The following is a 22398-nucleotide window of genomic DNA, read 5'->3' on the forward strand; positions in this document are numbered from 1 at the left end:
GACCATTTGTTCTTCCACATCACACACACACACTCACACACACACGGCCCAGTGGGTCTTGTTTATTGAGTGAAACAGATGGTGCCTGTGTCTGGCGTCAAACACACTCAACCATCAGATACACACACACACTCACAAACTCAACCATCAGATACACACACACACAAACTCAACCATCAGATACACACACACACTCAACCATCAGATACACACACACACACACACACACTCAACCATCAGATACACACATACACTCACACTCACAACCATCAGATACACACACTCACACACTCAACCATCAGATACACACACACACACCATCAGACACATACACACACACTCAACCATCAGACACACACACTCAACCATCAGACACACACACACTCAACCATCAGATACACACACACACTCACAAACTCAACCATCAGATACACACACACACAAACTCAACCATCAGATACACACACACACTCAACCATCAGATACACACACACACACACTCAACCATCAGATACACACATACACTCACACTCACACACTCAACCATCAGATACACACACTCACACACTCAACCATCAGATACACACACACACACCATCAGACACATACACACACACTCAACCATCAGACACACACACACTCAACCATCAGACACATTACTCAGGGAGAATGACAAAACAAACACCTCAACCCCCTCTAAGTCACACACACAAACAAACGGTAAATACTGCAACAACAACGTAATGTGTGTGTACCTGAGGGGGATGTGTGTGTGTGTGTGTACATGACGGGGATGTGTGTGTGTACCTGAGGGGGATGTGTGTGTGTGTGTGTGTGTGTACCTGAGGGGGATATGTGTGTGTGTGTACCTGACGGAGATGTGTGTGTGTGTGTACCTGAGCAGGATGTGTGTGTGTGTACCTGAGGGGGATGTGTGTGTGTACCTGAGGGAGATGTGTGTGTGTACCTGAGGGAGATGTGTGTGTGTGTACCTGAGCAGGATGTGTGTGTGTGTACCTGAGGGGGATGTGTGTGTGTACCTGAGGGGGATGTGTGTGTGTACCTGAGGGAGATGTGTGTGTGTACCTGAGGGAGATGTGTGTGTGTGTACCTGAGCAGGATGTGTGTGTGTGTACCTGAGGGGGATGTGTGTGTACCTGAAGGGGATGTGTGTGTGTGTACCTGAAGGGGATGTGTGTGTGTGTGTGTACCTGAGGGGGATGTGTGTGTGTGTGTGTGTGTACCTGAGGGGGATGTGTGTGTGTGTACCTGAAGGGGATGTGTGTGTGTGTGTGTGTGTGTACCTGAGGGGGATGTGTGTGTGTGTGTGTGTACCTGAGGGGGATGTGTGTGTGTGTGTGTACCTGAGGGGGATGTGTGTGTGTGTGTGTACCTGAGGGGGATGTGTGTGTGTGTACCTGAGGGGGATGTGTGTGTGTGTGTGTACCTGAGGGGGATGTGTGTGTGTGTACCTTAGGGGGATGTGTGTGTGTGTACCTGAGGGGGATGTGTGTGTGTGTGTGTGTACCTGAGGGGGATGTGTGTGTGTGTACCTGAGGGGGATGTGTGTGTGTGTGTGTGTACCTGAAGGGGATGTGTGTGTACCTGAAGGGGATGTGTGTGTACCTGAGGGGGATGTGTGTGTGTACCTGAGGGGGATGTGTGTGTGTGTACCTGAGCAGGATGTGTGTGTGTGTACCTGAGGGGGATGTGTGTGTGTACCTGAGGGGGATGTGTGTGTGTGTGTACCTGAGCAGGATGTGTGTGTGTGTGTACCTGAGCAATGTAAATGTAATGTACATGTACCTGAGGGAGATGTGTGTGTGTACCTGAGCAGGATGTGTGTGTGTGTACCTGAGGGGGGATGTGTTTGTGTACCTGAGCAGGATGTGTGTGTACCTGAGCAGGCCAGCAAGTGTGGGCTCCTCTCCTCCTGTGAGCACTGGCAGCCTCGCAGCAGGAAGGAGATCACGCCTGTAACACGCTGTAGAGGAGCAGTACCCCAGCACACACACCTCCATAACACTGCTGTTCACCTTCCTGGACACACACACACACATCTGTTAACTCACCTGGACACATACACACCTGTTAACTCACCTGGAAACACACACACACAGCTCCATCACACTGCTGTTCACCTGCCTGAACACACACATACACAAACATCTGTTAACTCACCTGGAAACACACACATGTACACATGAGGTGCTGGGCAGTGGTCAGAATGACCATCCAGTAACAAGTATAAAACTAAACTTTGTAAGAAATGAAAGGACTCAATAACCATTCAGTTAAAACTGAAATCCTCTCAGACAACATACTAAAATGCTTTTATTTAAAAAAAGATCCATAGTAATTGTGCTTTTCTCTGGTCTCTGTGCCCCGTAATCTCTTAAAGGGGAAGAGACACATTTTAACTGTGTACATGAGCCCATTTTACATTTACATTTAGTCATTTAGCAGACGCTCTTATCCAGAGCGACTTACAGTAAGTACAGGGACATTCTCCCCGAGGCAAGTAGGGTGAAGTGCCTTGCCCAAGGACACAACGTCAGTTGGCATGACCGGGAATCGAACTGGCAACCTTCGGATTACTAGCCCGCTTCCCTAACCGCTCAGCCACCTGACTCCCACTTTACTAGTATAAGTGAGCACATTTTATTAGTATAAGAAACATTTTCGATTGTTTTTATGAGAGCTTTACAGTTATGTAGGTGAGCGACGAGCGTATAATTTTTCAATTAGATAATTTTTGTTTAAACTTTTTATTTGTGTGAATGTTTCAGTTGTGTATGTAAAAGCCTTTCACTTGTAAGTGTTTATGTGGTTTACAGTATCCCTTACCAGTATATAGCCCTACCCAGAAAGAAAAAGAGGACAGTATTTTCTCTCTTCCTAGTTGTTTCTTAGGATCAGTAAGTTATATATGTAACCAAGGTTACATCCCACATACCACTACTTAACCATAACAACACGTTAGGGTTGTCAGACGCAGTGTGATGTAGACATAATTTCAGCTGACATAAGTTAACATAAGATCAGCTTCTAACTAAAGCAAAATGACAGGTGAACGAGAATATTTATGGTTTACTTAAAATGGTAACGGTCAACAGGACCAGCAAGAATCCTGCATTGTGTACATGAGGGTGGCAGCGGACCGTTAGCTTGAGCTAGCTACAATAATTGACAATTTGTCAGCTGCTCTCAAGACCGTCTCGAGTGCATAACAACATGACATCGCTGCCGAGACCGTGTTGACACAGGCGGCAAAACTACAGTTATTTCTCGCCGTCCTCTCTCTATGGTTAGGCTGAAACATACTGTAAGTGTCTGCATTAGTTTTGACAAACTCTTTGACAAAATGTTTTATTCAATCTTAAGATCCAGGTAGTTTCAGTCTGCTGTCCTGAACTTGCGCGTGGACGCCATCTGCTGGTGAAATCTCCAGCCAACTGCAACAGTATGAACCTGCAGAGCCTGAGACCCGGAGAGCTGCAGTTTCAGGACCGCAATTTCAGGACCGCAGTTCTAGGACCCTCGTTTTATCTGACAGCGCCACATAGCGAATTGGAAGACGAAATATACTATTGAGTACGTGTCACTAGATCACAACAAGATAGGCTATTTGAATGGTTTGAGAGAGGCAAGAAACAAGGAAAACTGGGGAATTTGATTATTCAGATATGGATATATTTAAGATATATATACAATAATAAACAATAACAATCGCAGTATCACATCCATCCACCCCTCCACCAAATACACCTGCATCGCTCCATCCAACTCTTCATAAATCCCTCCACCCCATCAACCAGCAACATTTTGAAGGATTTCTAGATTTTCGCGACCACCAAAATACCAAAAAGAGTGCGACCAAAGCAGTATTCCCCACAAACAGTAATTTCTGTCTTCAACTTGGTTGTTAACAGTTGTATGTTTGGCAATCAGTGTAGCTCATAGGTAAAAGTAGCTAATGTGAATCACATGTGGTTATGTATAAAACCACTCTGGTGTCTTGAAATGATTTCGACAGCAAAGTTGAAGTTAGCTAGCTAACGTTAACTTTATTATCCAATTCAAGACACCAGAATTGTTTTATACATAACCACACATGATTCAAATTATGGGAGTCAGATGGCTGAGTGGTGAGGGAGTCGGGCTAGTAATCTGAAGGTTACCAGTTCGATTCCCAGCCGTGCAAAATGAGGCAATCCTGTGGACACTTGGGCAGTGCCTTGGGCAAGGCACTTCACCCTACTTGCCTCGGGGAATGTCCCTGTACTTACTGTAAGTCGCTCTGGATAAGAGCGTCTGCTAAATGACTAAATGTAAATGTAAATTAGCTACTTACACTTTGATTCTTGTCCATCTTGTCATGAAACAAGCTACATCACTTCCTCTTATTGGGTGTGCTTTGCCTTAGGCAAGGGCACAACCTTTGTTCTCTCACATATATATTAATTTTATTTATTTTTGCCCCCCTAAAACTCAGTCAATATTTGGCCTACATAGACAACCTAGGTGTCAAAAGTTTCGTCTTGGTAGCCATTGAGTTGCTTCTATTGGGATTTACGTTGCGTTGCATGGTTTAGGCTCAAGTTAAGTTTTTGTGGCGAAAAGTAAAGGTAACGGTGGCTAATTTGCTAGCCACAGTCACTGACTTTACTAACGTCACTACGTCACTAACGTCACGAAAACACGCGTGACTACCTTTGGCAGAACATTCGTTTCGCATCTGTTAACTTGGGGGATAGCTAGGCTAACTATAGCTTTACTGCAAGGCAGCTGCAGAAACGCCACAAGCAAAGAGGCCAGGGTGATAACTATTTACTCATTTTACTTTGTGATATGACACACAATTTGGATGTGTAATGTACAATATAAGCTGATATTATTAAGGAAGTACATCTACTTTCGGAAACAGTAGTCTACTATTTCACTGAAGTATTAGCATCACGACATTAGCCTCTGTTTTCCGGGCAACACATACTACAGTGGTCTATGATGCATCTGTTTTCAATCGTTAAAATAAACATTCCTCAAAAATACATTTTCGTTGTAGGATTTATTATGACATTAGATTACAAGTAAACGATTTGTGGGTGAAATTATCATTACCTGTGGTTTCAAACTTGTGTAGCTCATTGCGACGTTGTAGCCTACGCGAGACACTACAAAAACATCTACACAGCTGTTTAGGAAGTCAAACGGCGACAGAACATGTTCGGCACTCCCCTTACTTAAATCAAAAGTCTAACTACTAACCTGAACTTCATTGCCACAGCCTAAACTTTGTCAATCTGTTAATGAAAATAATTAACTTCAGCCTAAACCGTACAACGGAACGTTAAATCAAATTCAACCAACGCAATCGCTACCAAGACGAACACAGCAGTAGTCTAGTACTGTACCGTAGTAGTACAATTTACCGGGGCTTCTCCACACAGAGCTATATCGCATTTTGCGTTGTTAGTGACAATGATCGCTACCAGTGAGCTTTTTATGAATGAGCGATTTTCCACTAAATAAATAAGCTTATTTACGTTTTGGGGGCCATATTTTCAGTTAGCAGATGGTACTGTTTGAATCGCGATTCCATCTTCTACTGCCGGTAACGTCGTAGAATAATCTTCAAAGGGGGTTCTTTATTAATGAATGAATGCAATGAGTAGGCTAAATGCCTGAAAATATCACGAGAAACAAAAAACTTAAAAGGACGTTTAAATCATAGAGATTAGGTCAATTTTTACACCGGTCTGCCAAATGTATTCTGATTCAACGATGAGGCTGCCTCTTGCAGGGGAAATGAGAAGACATCATATTTCATTCTACACTTCACTCGTATTTTCAGCTGTAAATGAGCACCACAAAAAAGGCTTTTAAATCTATGTAATCTTTATAAATAAAAAAGTATGCATTTTTATATAAAATATACAGAAATATCAGTTGTAAAAATGTCATTCAAAAACGGACCCCTGTGCAACCGACGCAAGCAAGCACACTCTACAATTTCCCCAGAAATTGTACCCTCTCTAGTTCTTATAATTTAATGTCGAGCCGTAACCTGCATTCACTACTGCAGGAAAATATTGATTATCTTGTTCCGGTCCATGGTTATCCAATTCGCTAGGTGGCGCTGTCAGATAAAACGAGGGTCCTAGAACTTTGGTCCTGATAATGCGGTCCTGAAACTGCAGCTCTCCGGCTCTGCAGGTACATGCTACTCGCCAACTGCCGTTTAATAAATTATAGCTCAATCCTAAGGATTTTTAAACAAAAAATCTCTGTTTTAAAAAGAAACGTCACTTGAAACAGACAGATGTAAACAGCGAAACTGACCACAATTTTCTGTGAAACATTTCCTCGTTTGCTCTCTAAGTGCCGGCGAGGATGAAGGGGCAAGGAAGTCTGTTGTTTGAAGTAACGTTAGGTTGTTTGTCAGCCAAAGCAGGCGACGGAAGCACGCGTAAGATAAACTTACTGATCCGACCAATCAAGAGGGAAAAGAAACTCCTCTGACCCGGAAATGCTTTATCACAACAAAAGTTTACCGCGAATTCGTTCTACGTGGACAGAGCGACCGAGAAGTGTGTATGCAGTCCGGTGACCTATTTACCAACACTGAATCAACACCAACCGTTCGTTATTTGATGGTCCGTTAAGGCCTTTCGTTCCCTCCGTGGTCATGGACGAGTATGACGAAATGTACGGCATAGAAGACGACTATGAGAATCAGTTTGCGGATGAGCTGGATGCTATGGCGGAGCTGGAATGTAAGTAGTTAGAAGTGCTGTTGTACAGCGATCTCGTACAACTATTTTCTAGCCCTTCCAGCCAACGGCGGTAACAGCCCGCCGGTGTTCTGCCTTCTTGTGCTTCCAGATTTTGTTACCATAGTGCAAAATATATTCTGTAAGTCTAACCTTAACCGAGGATGTGAGTTAGCGCAGTAGCTGATGGACATGCGCATATCGAGTTACCAACAACGATCAGCAGTAGCTGTATGTGACAATGTAGCACCCAACTCTTAGAGCTCGCCTGTGGATAATGTGTTCAGTAAGCAGACTCTAATAACACAGGTGGATTTGAACCTGCGATCTTATGATCTTTAGTCAATATCTTTACACTGAACTATATTGTGTGTGTCTGTCCAGCCTCCTCCAATAAGAAGCCAGAGCTCCTTCAACCTCATCAGTCCTCTGAGGATGCCATCGCCGCGGGAGACGAAACCCACAAGAACCAATCACGTGGGGTGTCAGCGGTGGACAACCAATCAGAGGTCCGGACAATGTCATGTGCGCCTCCAGAGGCCAAGCGCCTAAAGCAGGATGTTTCCAAGAAGCTGCAGTTTGAAACGTTGCAGAGTGATGACATCACACCCCCGTCCTCCCCAGAACAGTACCATCCAATCCAGAGCAGGTAGGGGCGGGGCCATGGGCCATCCTGGCACAAGGACACAACAGTGTTTATATTCTCTCAGGATGGCTAACTGTGTGTGTGTGTGTGTGTGTCAGGTCTACAGTCCTGGACATCAGTGGTTTTGGGGCGCTCCAGGACTCTCCAGGGAGGGTTGCCGTGGCTGCAGGGCGTGTTGCCGTGGCAGCAGGACGGGTGCTGCGGCGGCCTCCGGTGGAGGGAGACTACGTCAGTGTGACGGACACGGCAGGAAACAGAGTCTACCTCCGACAGGAAGTACACCTGGGGACAAAGGTCAGCCTCTCTCTCTGTGAACATGCAAATCTCTTCTTGCTTTCTGTTCACTGATGCTCATTGTGTGTGTGTGTATGTGTGGGTGTGTGTTTGTCCGTCCAGGTAGTGGACCCTAGAGCTGTGCGAGCTACCCAGAATGCACTGGGGCTGCTGGCTGTTCCTATCGAGGTCCTGAGACAACAGGTGGCAGAGAGGGTGAGCCAGTCACCTGCCCTCTAACTAACTGTCACTCAATTATGTGTGGGGGAGGGACTAGCAGAGGTCTGTGGCCAATCGGGGCTCTGTTTTGTATTCTGCAGCGTCATCGCCAAATGGTGGAGGAATCTGAACATCTCTCAGAGCTGCTGAACAGGTAACACACACACACACCTTACAGTGCACAAGTTCACACACTCATACACACACACACACTATACAACACAAGCACATACATACACACACCCTGTACCACACAAGCTCACATACACACACACACACAGTACACCACACAAGCACACTCACACCCTATACCGCACACACTCACACATGCATACACATGATGAGTCAGTGGCCTGCTGTGTGTCAGAGGTGTGCAGGAGGAGCTGGAGGGGAACCAGCAGGGGGAGGAGGGCCGGGTGTCTCTTCTCTGGGTCGACCGCTTCTCTCCTCGCCACTACACGGACCTGCTAAGTGATGATGTGAGTGGTAGCTGGACACACACACCACACTCATAACCATGTGCACACACATAGACACACCAGACACACACACCACACCAGGGCTTGAAATTGCGACCATTTTGGTTGCATATGCTCCCGAAATTTGAAGAGCTGAAAAGACAACATGAACATTTTGGTGGGTTCTCCTAAATTTTAAATATCCTACCTTTTTTAAATGTGTGTGTGTGTGTGTGTGTGTAGTTCACTAACCGCTGCTTGCTGAAGTGGTTGAAGCTGTGGGACACAGTTGTCTTCGGGAGGGAGAGGAAGCCCCGCCCCCCTGCCCCAGAGAGGCCCGCCCCCAACCACAACACAGCCAATCAGAACGCAAACCGCTTCAAGACCAAGAGTCAAGTTACCGAGGAGATTCTGGAGGCTGAGTTGGACCAATACCAACGCCCGAAATACAAGGTACACACTAGGGCTTCAACAAACGATTATTTTGATAGTCGACTAATCTAACGATTATTGGAACGATTAATCGACTAATTGTCATTCACCATTTAATTAACTGTATCAACAAGTAACTGACTGAATGATGCAGCATTCTGCCCAATATCTCCTTTTGTATGTCATATGAAAATGTAACAAAATAAAGGTGAGTGACATTTTATTTTTGGATAAACTAAAACAATAAAAACAAATATTCACAACATTCCCTCTCATACCTTACTCGTGTTAAGATAATCAACAGTTCCGACTCCTATCACTTTCATCTATGCAAACCAAACTATCACTTTACTATGTTTTTTTTAATCGAAATTATTGTTAAACCTTTCAAAAGTTATAGAAAACATTTTTTTGTGACTTTTTATCTGAAATTATTTCTGAATATTTTTTCAACCTTTCCAAACTTTTTTTGAAAATTACTTAACTTTTATGTGAAGTAAAAGGAGGAGAGTATAGAGGAGAACAGCGAAGCCTAGAGCAGAGTACAGTAGAGTATAGTAGAGTCCTCATCAAGTACTCATCAATTATGCAAACTTTTTTTCGAAATTATTTTCGAAAATATTGTTCCAACCTAAAAAATCAAAACAATGTTATTTCGAAATTATTAAAAACCTTTTTTACTAAATGTTACCCAATTTTTTTTTGATTTTCCATAAAAAAATGCTGATAGCGGTTAAAAAAGTAAAATATGGCATCAAGCCAGAAAGTATCATTGTTTTCCTGTTGGGTCAGTATTAACATTTAATTGACGTTCCTATCCAGAGCGACTTGGTCAGTAAGTACAGGGACTGACTAAGTGACATAAGCCTGGCTTATTCGATAGACTGGCTTTTTGGAACAGGCCTCAGGTGAGTATATAAGTATGTATATTTACATGTGTGTTTGTCTCCTATCCTGCAGGTGGCGCTGCTGTCTGGCCCCCCTGGCCTGGGCAAGACCACCCTGGCTCACATCATCGCTAGGCATGCTGGGTACAACGTGGTGGAGATTAACGCCAGGTCAGACTGTCTCCGTAGTTACCCCTCGCCAGTGTTGCCACAGTTACTTTGAAAAAGTAACTTTACAAGTTACTTGATTTTAAAAGTAACTAAGTTAGATTACAAGTTTGGCGCTTTGGATAAAAGCGTCTGCTAAATGAATAAATGTAAGTTACTTTATTAGTTACATTCAGCAGCTGCTGACAACACCCCCGCCGCCTCAACATAAAAATAGGTGCGTTCGACTTCATGCAGCGCCGCCGGTGCTGCATGAAGTCGAACACACTTATTGACAACCGTCTCTATAAGTTTGACTGTGCAGTGCTGCGACTCCAAATGTTTCTTCAAATTTGACATAGTGTTTTTGTAGCTTGATAGCACTTTGTCGCCACCAGCACAGAGTGTACAACGAACCTTGATATTTCCATCTTTAGCTGACAAATACTCAAAATAGTGATTGTATTTCCAACTCGAAAATGTGCATCTCTCTCTCCTGCTACATTGTTGTTTGTGTCGCTGAGTGGTAGGTCTATGTATATACACGTGACGTGACCCTCGTGCTGAAAACGTGACTTAATTGTCGCATAGGCTTAACTCCCAGAGACGCAAGAAGAAATCAAATATATATTTTACTATTAATGACAAAATATTAACGCACAGTGACTTGGACAAGTAACTTTAATCTGATTACTGGTTTGGAAATAGTAACGCGTTAGATTACTCGTTACTGAAAAAAGTGGTCAGATTAGAGTAACGCGTTACCGGCATCACTGCCCCTCGCACCGGCCGGTTGCTGCGCTGACCTGTGTCCCTCCCCAGTCCGTCTCCATGGTGATCCCTGTGTTATTGTTTCTGTAGCGACGACCGAAGTGCGGAGCTGTTTCAGAAGCGCATCGACACAGCAACACAGATGCAGTCCGTACTGGGAGCCAATCAAAAGCCCAACTGCCTGATCATCGACGAGATAGACGGGGCTCCCGCGGTGAGGACACGCCCACTGTCACCAGCACACCATCTGATTGGTTGCCGGACTAACCTCTGTTTTTCATTAGCTATTCGGCTTCCTAATTGTTGAGTCACAAGTGCGTTTATGCTTACAAGCTGAAACACTTGATTGATGGAATGAGTCATTTGTGATTACGAGTCTTTAGGGGTGTAACAATATATGGTGGCACAATATATTGCGCTGCAAACATTTTACAATATGTAACTTAGTTATGGCAATATCTTTACTATATGAAGTCCGTTTTATCTTATCGGATGAGCTACCAGAACGAAACCTACCCTGCACCTGTGTCACGCGTGCAAAATCACAGAAATCTATTGAACTGAGTTAACCAACTTAGTTGTATGTACAACAAAGAACGTTATTGAAAATGTTGAATGTTTTGGAAATAAATTTGAATTTCAGTTTTATTAACCTTTTTGTTCAAAATATCATAAGCATTGTATCGTGAACCCAGTATCGAGATACGTATCGAATCGTGAGCTGAGTGTAATGTTACACCCCTATGAGTCATGTGATCATGTGATCATGAGTCATGTGATCATGAGTCATGTGATCATGAGTCAACTCTAACAGCTGGTTGACTCAGTTTCAGCAGCATGAGACTGTCTCTTCTGATTGGTTGACAAGCTGCAATCAGCACTGCTTTCTCTTTTCTGATTGGTTAAAAGGCTTCTCTCCTTTAATTTTGTTAATAGGCTGCCATCAACGTGCTGCTGGCTACTCTGACCAGGAAGGAGGGGGCAGAGCCAGGGGTGGAATCAGGGAAGAGGAGGAAGAAAAAAGAGGCCCTCCTCCTTCGACCAATCATATGCATCTGCAACGACCTGTAAGACCACACACATGGAACCCCAGTATGAGTGTTGATCCAGTAGTTATGCTATGAGACACACATCATACACACATCATCCTACACACACACACATCCCACACATCCTACACACACACACATCCTACACAAATCCTACACACACACATCCTACACACACACATTCTACACATAAACATCATACACACAAAAATCCCACACACACATCATACATACACACATCCTACACACACATTCTACACATAAACATCATACACACACACATCCCACACACACATCACACACACACACACATCCTACACACACACATCATACACATCCCACACACACATCATACACACACATCATACACACACACATCACACACAAACACATCATACACACACACACATCCTACACACACACATCATACACATCATACACACACACATCCTACACACACATCACACACAAACACATCACACACACACACATCCTACACACACACATCATACACATCCTACACACACATCCCACACACACATCCTACACACACACATCCTACACACACACATCCTACACACACATCACACACAAACACATCATACACACACACACATCCTACACACACACATCATATTCATCCTACACACACACATCCCACACACACATCCTACACACACACATCCTTCGCACGGACACACATCAAACATATACACACAGTAGATGTACGGTTGTTTCTCTTGTCAGTTACGTCCCAGCCCTAACCCTAACCCTAACCCTTTCTCTTGTCAGTTACGTCCCAGCCCTAACCCTAACCCTAACCCTAACCCTTTCTCTTGTCAGTTACGTCCCAGCCCTAACCCTAACCCTAACCCTTTCTCTTGTCAGTTACGTCCCAGCCCTAACCCTAACCCTTTCTCTTGTCAGTTACGTCCCAGCCCTAACCCTAACCCTAACCCTTTCTCTTGTCAGTTACGTCCCAGCCCTCAGGCCCCTGAGACAGCAAGCCTTCCTCTTGGCTTTCCCCCAGACCCTGCCCTCCCGCCTGGCTCAGAGGCTGGCAGAGGTAAACACACACACAACTGCTCACACACACACACAACTGCTCACACACACACCATACACACACGACTGCACACACACCATGCTTGTTGTTGTTTCCAGATCACCAGGCTGCAGGGGATGAAAGCTGATGCAGGAGCTCTGGTGGCCCTGTGTGAGAAGACTGACAACGACATCCGATCCTGCATCAACACACTGCAGGTACACACTCACTCACACACACACACACTGCAGGTACACACACACACACTGCAGGTATACACTCACTCACACACACACTGCAGGTACACACACACACACACACACACACACTGCAGGTACACACTCACTCACGCACTCTGCAGGTACACACACACGTACCCAAGTTGAATTGGTTAAACTCACTCCTCAGTATAAATCCCGCCCACCGAACTGCTTGCTGTGTATGTGTGTGTGTGTGTGTGTGTGTGTGTGTAGTTCCTTCATGGCAAAGGGCAGAGCCAGCTGGACCTGAAGGCGGTGCAGGGGGTACAGGTGGGGCAGAAGGACCAGAACAAGGGCCTCTTCCACCTGTGGCAGGAGGTCTTCCAGCTGCCACGCTGCAAACGGTACCCTGGGGGGGACGGGTAGCAGTGTGTGTGGAGGTCATGAGTAGCTGTGTGTGTGTGTATTGATGCTCTACCTTCCTGGTGACCATATTAGGAAGCGCCTGGGTGAGGAGCTGGAGGCGGGGCTGAGAGAAGGAGGCGGGGCTCAGAGGCTGCAGCACATCCTGCACCTCTCCTTCTCCAGCGGAGAGTACGACAAGGTTACACAGGTACACACACATGATCATACACACACACCCTCAGGTACACACACTCCCTCTGGTCAACCTGCCACATGCTGACCTCTGACCCCCAGGGTCTGTATGACAACTTCCTGTCCATGCGTGTACGTGACCCCAGCCTGGGCAGCGTGGTGGAGGCGCTGGATTGGCTGAGCTTCACAGACAGGTTGAACCAGGTCATGATGCAGGGGCAGAACTTCTCCCTCATGAGATACCTGCCCTTCCTCCCGGTCACCTTCCACTTCCTGTTCGCTCACACACACGTGCCCCGCATCAGCTACCCTCACAGCCAGTACGAGGTACGTACACACACACTCCCACACACTCACACAGTTCTCCTCGTTCTGGCTCACCACCTCAGACCTGCACTCCCAGGTGCTGAGTAAGACCCAGGCCAGCAGGAACGCTCTGGCGGCCATGTTGTCAGACATCCCAGCATGCATCAGGAGCAGGGTCAGTGAGCTGAGTCTGACCAATGACGTGCTGACGTTGCTGCTAGACATCATCTGCCCCAAACTACGACCCGTATGTACCCTGAGCCAACGCATGTGTTAGTATGACCCTTGACCTCTGACCTCAAGGGTGTTCAACTTGTGTGTGATGTGTGTGCCTGCAGGTGAACCCCCAGCTGTACAGCAGCAGGGAGAAGCAGCAGCTGTGTGAGCTGGTGGACACCATGCTGTCCTACAACCTCTCCTACCGGCAGGACAGGACGCCAGAGGGGCAGTACACCTACCTCCTGGAGCCGTGAGTACACACATCATACACACACACATCATACACCTACCTCCTGGAGCCGTGAGTACACACATCATACACACACACATCATACACCTACCTCCTGGAGCCGTGAGTACACACATCATACACACACACATCATACACCTACCTCCTGGAGCCGTGAGTACACACATCATACACACACATCATACACCTACCTCCTGGAGCCGTGAGTACACACATCATACACCTACCTCCTGGAGCCGTGAGTACACACATCATACACACACACATCATACACCTACCTCCTGGAGCCGTGAGTACACACATCATACACCTACCTCCTGGAGCCGTGAGTACACACATCATACACCTACCTCCTGGAGCCGTGAGTACACACATCATACATCTACCTCCTGGAGCCGTGAGTACACACATCATACACCTACCTCCTGGAGCCGTGAGTACACACATCATACACCTACCTCCTGGAGCCGTGAGTACACACATCATACACACACACATCATACAGCACACACACACACAGAGGTGAGTGTAGGCAAGGTTGCTTAGGCTAGCAGGCTGACAGGTTAGCTGTAAATAGATACACATGGGTAAAGCGCAACCCGCCCTCTCCAGAGGATTCAGAACGCAGCGGCCCGCCTGGTCTTCAATCTACCCAGACGCTCCCATGTTACCCCGCTCCTCATCTCCCTCCACTGGCTTCCCATCACGGCCCGTATCAGATTCAAGACCCTGGTACTGACCTTCCGAGCGGTGAACGGGACTGCACCTGACTACATCAAGTCTCTCCTCCAGCCTTACACCCCCACCCGCCACCTACGGTATTCTTCTGACAACCGTCTGGTGGTCCCACCTCTCAAGAGCGCCCGGTCCCAACACAAGCTCTTCTCCTGTCTGGCCCCACAATGGTGGAATCAACTCCCCACCTCCATCAGAGACACTAACTGTCTCCCCACCTTCAAGAAAAGCTTAAGACGCACTTGTTCCGGGAGTACAACGGTACTGAGAAATGATTTGCTGGACCTGATGTTAGTTTCCTCCAGGATCACAAATGACTCTTATTGAGAGACTTGTTGCTCTTGTTGGTTAGTTGTAACTGATTTAAAATTCTTGTACTTGCTGCGAAATATATTATTGTTGCTTGCTTTTCTACAGGTACACTCTTGCACTTTTGAGGTTCAAGTTGTTTAATTGTAACTTGTTTAACTACATGCTCTTGTGGTTCTGGCCTTTGGCACTTATTTGGTTTTTCACAATGTATGCTTCCATGTTTTGGCTACCCGCAATGTTTGGGGCTATCTCGTTATGATCAGTGCTATGCACTTTTGTAAAGCTCTCTCTTGGAAGTCGCTTTGGATAACTTAAGCTATAACTTAATAGTTTTAGGCTAGCTGTATGTGGGTGTAAACTAGCAGGTTATCTGTAGGCTAGGTGAGTTAGATTAGCAGGCTAGCTGTAACTAGTGACAGTACTTTGAATAGAGAATATATTTGGTTTGGATTGCAGTATGATAACTATGACGTGTGCTATAAGGCTACGAAGTGTTTTACTGATGTTTTTAATACTCATGCTTGCTAATACTAGATAAGGGGAGTCAGGTGGCTGAGCGGTTAGGGAATCGGGCTAGTAATCAGAAGGTTGCCGGTTCAATTCCCTGCCATGCAATATGACGTGTCCTTGGTCAAGGCACTTCACCCTACTTGCCTCAGGGGAATGTCCTTGTACTTACTGTAAGTTGCTCTGGATAAGAGCGTCTGCTAAATGAATAAATGTAAATGTAGATAAACTGTGTTTTTCGTGTAGTTATTTGGGACTCGACTCTTGTAAATGTGATAGCATTGTGCCCCTTGAGAGCTATACATTACTGCATACTACCATGTTATGCGCCCTATCTGTGTGTGTGTGTGTGCGCAGGCGGGTGGAGGAGGTGGCCTGGTTTCCCGGCCTGCCCCCTCGCAGACAGCTGAGCTACCAGACCAAGCAGACGATCAGCAGAGAGATGGACCAGGAGAAGATGAGGAGAGCAGAGAAACTGATGCAGCTACGCAACCCACACAGACAGGTCACACACACCACACACATACACACTCACACACACCACACACACACACACTCACACACACCACACACACTCACACACACCACACACACCACACACATATACACACACACTCACACACACCACACTCACACACACCACACACACCACACACACACCACACTCACACACACCACACACATACACACTCACACACACCACACACATACACACTCACACACACCACACAGATACACACATACACACTCACACACACCACGCAGATACACACATACACACTCACACACACCACGCAGATACACACATACACACTCACACACACCACACACATACACACTCACACACACCACGCAGATACACACATACACACTCACACACACCACGCAGATACACACATACACACACACCACACATACATCCGCACGTACACACACACCACTCATACATACACACCACGCAGGTACATACAGTTAGGTCCATAAGTATTTGGACATTGACACTATTTTCATCATTTTGGCTCTGTATACCACCACAATGGATTTGAAATGAAACAATCAAGATGTGCTTTAAGTGCAGACTTTCAGATTTAATTTCAGGGTATTTACATCCAAATCAGGTGAACGGTGTAGGAATTACTAATTATTAACATATTTTATATGTGCCCCCCCCCTTTTTAAGGGACCAAAAATAATTAGACAAACTAACATAATCATAAATCTAATTGTCACTTTTAATACTTGGTTGCAAATCCTTTGCAATCAATGACAGCCTGAAGTCTGGAACCCATAGACATCACCAGACGCTGGGTTTCGTCCCTGGTGATGCTCTGCCAGGCCTCTACTGCAACTGTCTTCAGTTCCTGCTTGTTCTTGGGGCATTTTCCCTTCAGTTTTGTCTTTAGCAAGTGAAATGCATGCTCAATTGGATTTAGGTCAGGTGATTGACTTGGCCATTGCAGAACATTCCACTTCTTTGCCTTAAAAAACTCTTTGGTTGCTTTCGCAGTATGCTTCGGGTCATTGTCCATCTGCACTGTGAAGCGCCGTCCTATGAGTTCTGAAGCATTTGGCTGAATCTGAGCAGATAATATTGCCCGAAACACTTCAGAATTCATCCTACTGCTTTTGTCAGCAGTCACATCATCGATAAATACAAGGGAACCAGTTCCATTGGCAGCCATACATGCCCACGCCATAACACTACCTCCACCATGCTTCACTGATGAGGTGGTATGCTTTGGATCATGAGCAGTTCCTTCCCTTCTCCATACTCTTCTCTTCCCATCATTCTGGTACAAGTTGATCTTGGTCTCATCTGTCCATAGGATGTTGTTCCAGAACTGTACAGGCTCTTTTAGATGTTTTTTGGCAAACTCTAATCTGGTCTTCCTGTTTTTGAGACTCACCAATGGTTTACATCTTGTGGTGAACCCTCTGTATTTACTCTGGTGAAGTCTTCTCTTAATTGTTGACTTTGACACAGATACGCCTACCTCCTGGAGAGTGTTCTTGATCTGGCCAACTGTTGTGAAGGGGTTTTTCTTCACCAGGGAAAGAATTCTTCTGTCATCCACCACAGTTGTTTTCCGTGGTCTTGCGGGTCTTTTGGTGTTGCTGAGCTCACCAGTGCGTTCTTTCTTTTTAAGAATGTACCAAACAGTTGATTTGGCCACACCTAATGTTTTTGCTATCTCTCTGATAGGTTTGTTTTGAATTTTCAGCCTAACGATGGCTTGCTTCACTGATGGTGACAGCTCTTTGGACTTCATATTGAGAGTTGACAGCAACAGATTCCAAACACAAATACCATACTTGAAATGAACTCTAGACCTTTTATCTATTTGGATGTAAATACCCTGAAATTAAAGCTGAAAGTCTGCACTTAAAGCACATCTTGATTGTTTCATTTCAAATCCATTGTGGTGGTATACAGAGCCAAAATGATGAAAATTGTGTCAATGTCCAAATACTTATGGACCTAACTGTACATACACACATTCATACACACTCACACACACACCACACATACATACACACTCACACATACATATGCACGTACACATACACACCACTCATACATAAAGTTACATAAATTAACATAACATAAAGTGTGTGTGTGTGTTCCAGGGTGCTGAAGCCAAGCCTACAGCCAGGAACCATCAGCAGAGGCTGGAGAACATCGTCAGACAGACTACCATTGAGACCAGGGTGACTCAACACTGTACACACCCAATACCCAACACTATACTCCCCAACACGACCCAATACTGCCCAACACTACACGACCCTATACCCAACACTATACTGCCCACACTACAAGACCCTATACCCTACCCTATACTGCCCAACACTACCCTATACCAAACACTATACTGCCCACACTACACTACCCTATACCCAACACTATACTGCCCACACTACACTACCCTATACTGCCCACACTACACTACCCTATACTGCCCACACTACACTACCCTATACCCAACACTATACTGCCCAACACTACACTACCCAATATATACTCCTAAACATCATTTTACATTTAGTAATTTAACAGAGCGAATTGCAGTAAGTACAGGGACATTCCCCCGAGGCAAGTAGGGTAAAGTGCCTTGCCCAAGGACACAACGTCATTTTGCATGGCCGGGAATTGAACTGTCAACCTTCTGAGTAATAGCCGATTCCCTAACCGCTCTGCCATCTGACTCCCCAGATGACTACCCACTGCCCAACACTATACTCCCCAACACTACACTACCCAATACTGAACACTATACTCCTAAACACTACAATACCCAACACTATACTCCTCAACACTACCCAACACTATACTCCTAAACACTACACTACCCAATACTATACTCCCCAACACTATAATACCCAACACCACACTACCCAGCACCACCTTACACCACACTTGGTTGGTGGAGGGGACAGAGGGAAGTCACAGAAAGAGGAGAGATCCACCAGTCTTTCAAGCTTTTATACCTACCAGGTTCATGAGTTACTGTGTGTATTTTGGATTTGACTTGGTTGTAAATGTTATTTCAAGGATTTCCAGGTTTTCTATATTGAGCCCTACTGTGTGTGTGTGTGTGTGTGTGCCAGCCTGAGGTGGACTTCTTCGGTAGAGCTGTTGTCCCAAAAGAGAAACCGCTCCCTCAGAACTCAACTACAGGTACCTTTACCCACACACCCGCACCATACACCCGCACCATACACCCGCACCACACACCCGCACCATACACCCACACACCCGCACCATACACCCACACACCCGCACCACACACCCGCACCATACACCCGCACCACACACCCGCACCATACACCCACACACCCGCACCATATAGCCACACACCCGCACCACAAAAACTCCATACACCCGCACCATACACCCACACACTCGCACCATACACCCGCACCATACACCCACACACCCGCACCATACACCCACACACTCGCACCATACACCCGCACCATACACCCACACACCCGCACCACAAAAACTCCATACACCCGCACCATACACCCACACACTCGCACCATACACCCACACACTTGCACCATACACCCACACACCCGCACCATACACCCACACACCCACACCCACACACCCGCACCACAAAAACTCCATACACCCGCACCATACACCCACACACTCGCACCATACACCCACACACTCGCACCATACACCCACACACCCGCACCATACACCCACACACCCGCACCATACACCCACACACCCGCACCACAAAAACTCCATACACCCGCACCACAGACTTGCACCACAGACTTGCACCACAAATACTCCACACACGCACCTCACACGCCATCCTGCTGCTGTGTAACGTTTTTCTCCACAGGCGAGGTGTGTGTGGAGGTTGCCATGGGGACGGCGGTGGGGAACAGCCACGTGTGGTTCCGCTTCAACGAGGGCGTGTCCAACGCTGTCCGGCGCAACGTGCACATCCGAGAGCTGCTGTAGCACACACACATATACACAAATATACACCACACACCCACTATGAGGGTGGACATTCTGTCAGGGTGAATAGAAACTCCACACCAGTTCCCAGGTGAATCTTTATTGTAGTTCAAACAGCCAATAAAAAGACCTCTTTTGTATGTGATTTACAGTCAGGGTATTTATTACCATAGTAACGTCTACTGTTGCCAGGAAATGGATATGCACAACACACACTCATTGTGATGGTTACTCTCATTCACACATAGACACACTGCCTGTTATCGAAACAAAAAGGGTTTATAAATAAATAGGACAGTACAACAGCAGTGTGAGTCTAGTTTGTGTGTGTGTAGATGTACGTGTGTGTTTGAGAGTGTGTGTCCTAGAGGATCACACACTTGCCCTTCTCCACCCAGGGGTTGGCCCTCATCAGCTCAGGGTTCAGGAACGGGTCGTCACACACACAGCCCTCGATCCACTTGACCAGCCTGCAGACACACACAGGCGCAGGGTTAACCTTCACCTTCAGTCTCATCTAAAACAACATACAGATGCTGCATGCAGGCAGTACAGCACAAGATCAAGGATCATAAGTATAGATGGGCACAATGGAAAGTAACCATGTCAGCTACCAAGTACAGTGCTATAAATATAACATGTCAGGTAGTGTGCTATAAATATAACATGTAAGGTAGTGTGCTATAAATATAACGTCAGGTAATGTGCTATAAATATAACATGTCAGGTAGCGTGCTATAAACGTACTCTGTGACGGTGATGGAGGATTTCTCTCTGCTGATGGACAGCTGGTACTGAAGACTCTCCACCTCCCTCCTCATCTGAGGAACATCCAGCTCCTCCATGATGCTGCACACATCATATATACACACAAACACATCACACAAAACACACTAAATATGATTGTCCGTAAAAGCTACCCTCCAACACCACCAATGCAAGACATCTGGGGTTTACATACTTCTCTCTCACACACCCCTCTCATCTGGTTCTTTCCATCCCCCTCCCGCTTTCCAGCTCTAATTCTCTCCCTCCAGGCCTAACTGGGTCGCGTGCCTTTTTTAGGTCACACATCAGCATCCGCGTGCTCAGTGGGGACCATCAATAACGAGCTGCGCGTGCCCCTCCTACAATCCATTAAATCGATACAGATTACCGTCAACATCCTTTCATGCTTCTCCGGTACATCCAAGTGTGGCTAAATAGTGGTTCGCATTCAGATGTTTTGCTAAACAACATCACAGACGTTATCCCTTCAGCATCTCAACCATCTCGCCTCCTTAAGCGTCGGTTATTTAACGAAGAGGATGTTGGTCGGTACCAAAATCTGAGCCCAGATTTGATAACGGTTCAATAAGCTATTATTAACTCTTCGTCCATTCATGTCATAACCAGAGCAGCCCCGTGGCACCACGGATAAAATAACTAGACAGGTCACTGAAGCGGCGGGAGTCTTACCGTTAAAAGAATAAGTTCTGGTCTCGTCGGCACGTTCCGTTCGAAAATGAAGGCCACGCAAAACTACTGGGTACAGTGCCGTTTGCGTCGGGGACTCGAGCACAACCGGGAACGATGGGGCTCCTACAAAATTAACAGGCTTCAGCACGCTAGATCAATCCGCGTCTCTGTTGTCTCTGGCACTCCCTCGCGCTCCTCCGGTAGAGATGTGCATGATGTCAGTGGGCGCTCTTGCTGCTTTGGTAGCCAAACGAGGGGAGGGGCTGGATGAGGGGAACGGGGCCACGCGAAGCTGGGCGCACCTGTATGGAAATGTTTTCCGGTGCTGTACATTTCTTATTCAAATCCTCTAGTCGCAATGAAAGGCGTCAACTCAGTGGCTACCATAGATACAAATGGCGTATTTGGTAAGCCGTTCTTACAAATACATTTTAGATAAGATTTGCAGTTATTGCTCAGATGTGATAAACGTAATGCTAAGATGTCACAGTAAAGACAATCTTCATACATTAATAAATTCCTAGTGACTGAACACTGCTCATTACCTTAGTGCTCCCACACAGCAGTTACGGTGTATTTTATAGTACATCATACAGATCTGACTGGACCCAAACCGTAGCTATCAACG

At 46.1% G+C, this 22398-nt stretch overlaps 2 protein-coding genes across 2 annotated transcripts; one reads left to right on the top strand and one right to left on the bottom strand.

Annotated features, from left to right (window-relative positions):
• Positions 1-6537: 6537 nt before the first annotated feature.
• Positions 6538-20405, top strand: chtf18 (CTF18, chromosome transmission fidelity factor 18 homolog (S. cerevisiae)). The gene is made up of 21 exons (XM_067259704.1): positions 6538-6776; positions 7158-7422; positions 7518-7713; positions 7816-7908; positions 8013-8065; positions 8279-8390; positions 8613-8822; positions 9762-9859; positions 10697-10820; positions 11543-11673; positions 12628-12721; positions 12820-12918; positions 13174-13304; positions 13399-13513; positions 13600-13824; positions 13901-14050; positions 14142-14272; positions 16184-16331; positions 18455-18535; positions 19436-19505; positions 20191-20405. Exons 1-21 carry the CDS (start codon positions 6689-6691, stop codon positions 20310-20312), a joined length of 2736 nt encoding a protein of 911 aa, XP_067115805.1. The 5' UTR covers positions 6538-6688; the 3' UTR covers positions 20313-20405.
• gng13a (guanine nucleotide binding protein (G protein), gamma 13a) lies at positions 20397-21963 on the bottom strand. Its single transcript, XM_067259705.1, has 3 exons — positions 21771-21963; positions 21060-21161; positions 20397-20782 (listed from the first exon to the last, which is right to left on the bottom strand). Exons 2-3 carry the CDS (start codon positions 21155-21157, stop codon positions 20677-20679), a joined length of 204 nt encoding a protein of 67 aa, XP_067115806.1. The 5' UTR covers positions 21158-21161; positions 21771-21963; the 3' UTR covers positions 20397-20676.
• Positions 21964-22398: the final 435 nt, after the last annotated feature.

The sequence above is a fragment of the Osmerus mordax genome, chromosome 21 (genome assembly GCF_038355195.1).
Source record: "Osmerus mordax isolate fOsmMor3 chromosome 21, fOsmMor3.pri, whole genome shotgun sequence".
Taxonomy (NCBI): domain Eukaryota; kingdom Metazoa; phylum Chordata; class Actinopteri; order Osmeriformes; family Osmeridae; genus Osmerus; species Osmerus mordax.

Bases quoted from the DNA above. Each gene is read 5' to 3' on its own strand.
- chtf18 (XM_067259704.1), top strand. From the start codon at position 6,689: ATGGACGAGTATGACGAAATGTACGGCATAGAAGACGACTATGAGAAT. The intron at 9,860-10,696 runs GTCAGACTGTCT...TTGTTTCTGTAG, and splicing joins GTGGTGGAGATTAACGCCAG to CGACGACCGAAGTGCGGAGC. The intron at 16,332-18,454 runs GTCACACACACC...TGTGTGTTCCAG, and splicing joins TACGCAACCCACACAGACAG to GGTGCTGAAGCCAAGCCTAC.
- gng13a (XM_067259705.1), bottom strand. From the start codon at position 21,157: ATGGAGGAGCTGGATGTTCCTCAGATGAGGAGGGAGGTGGAGAGTCTT. The intron at 20,783-21,059 runs GTACGTTTATAG...GTGTGTCTGCAG, and splicing joins TCCTCCATCACCGTCACAGA to GCTGGTCAAGTGGATCGAGG.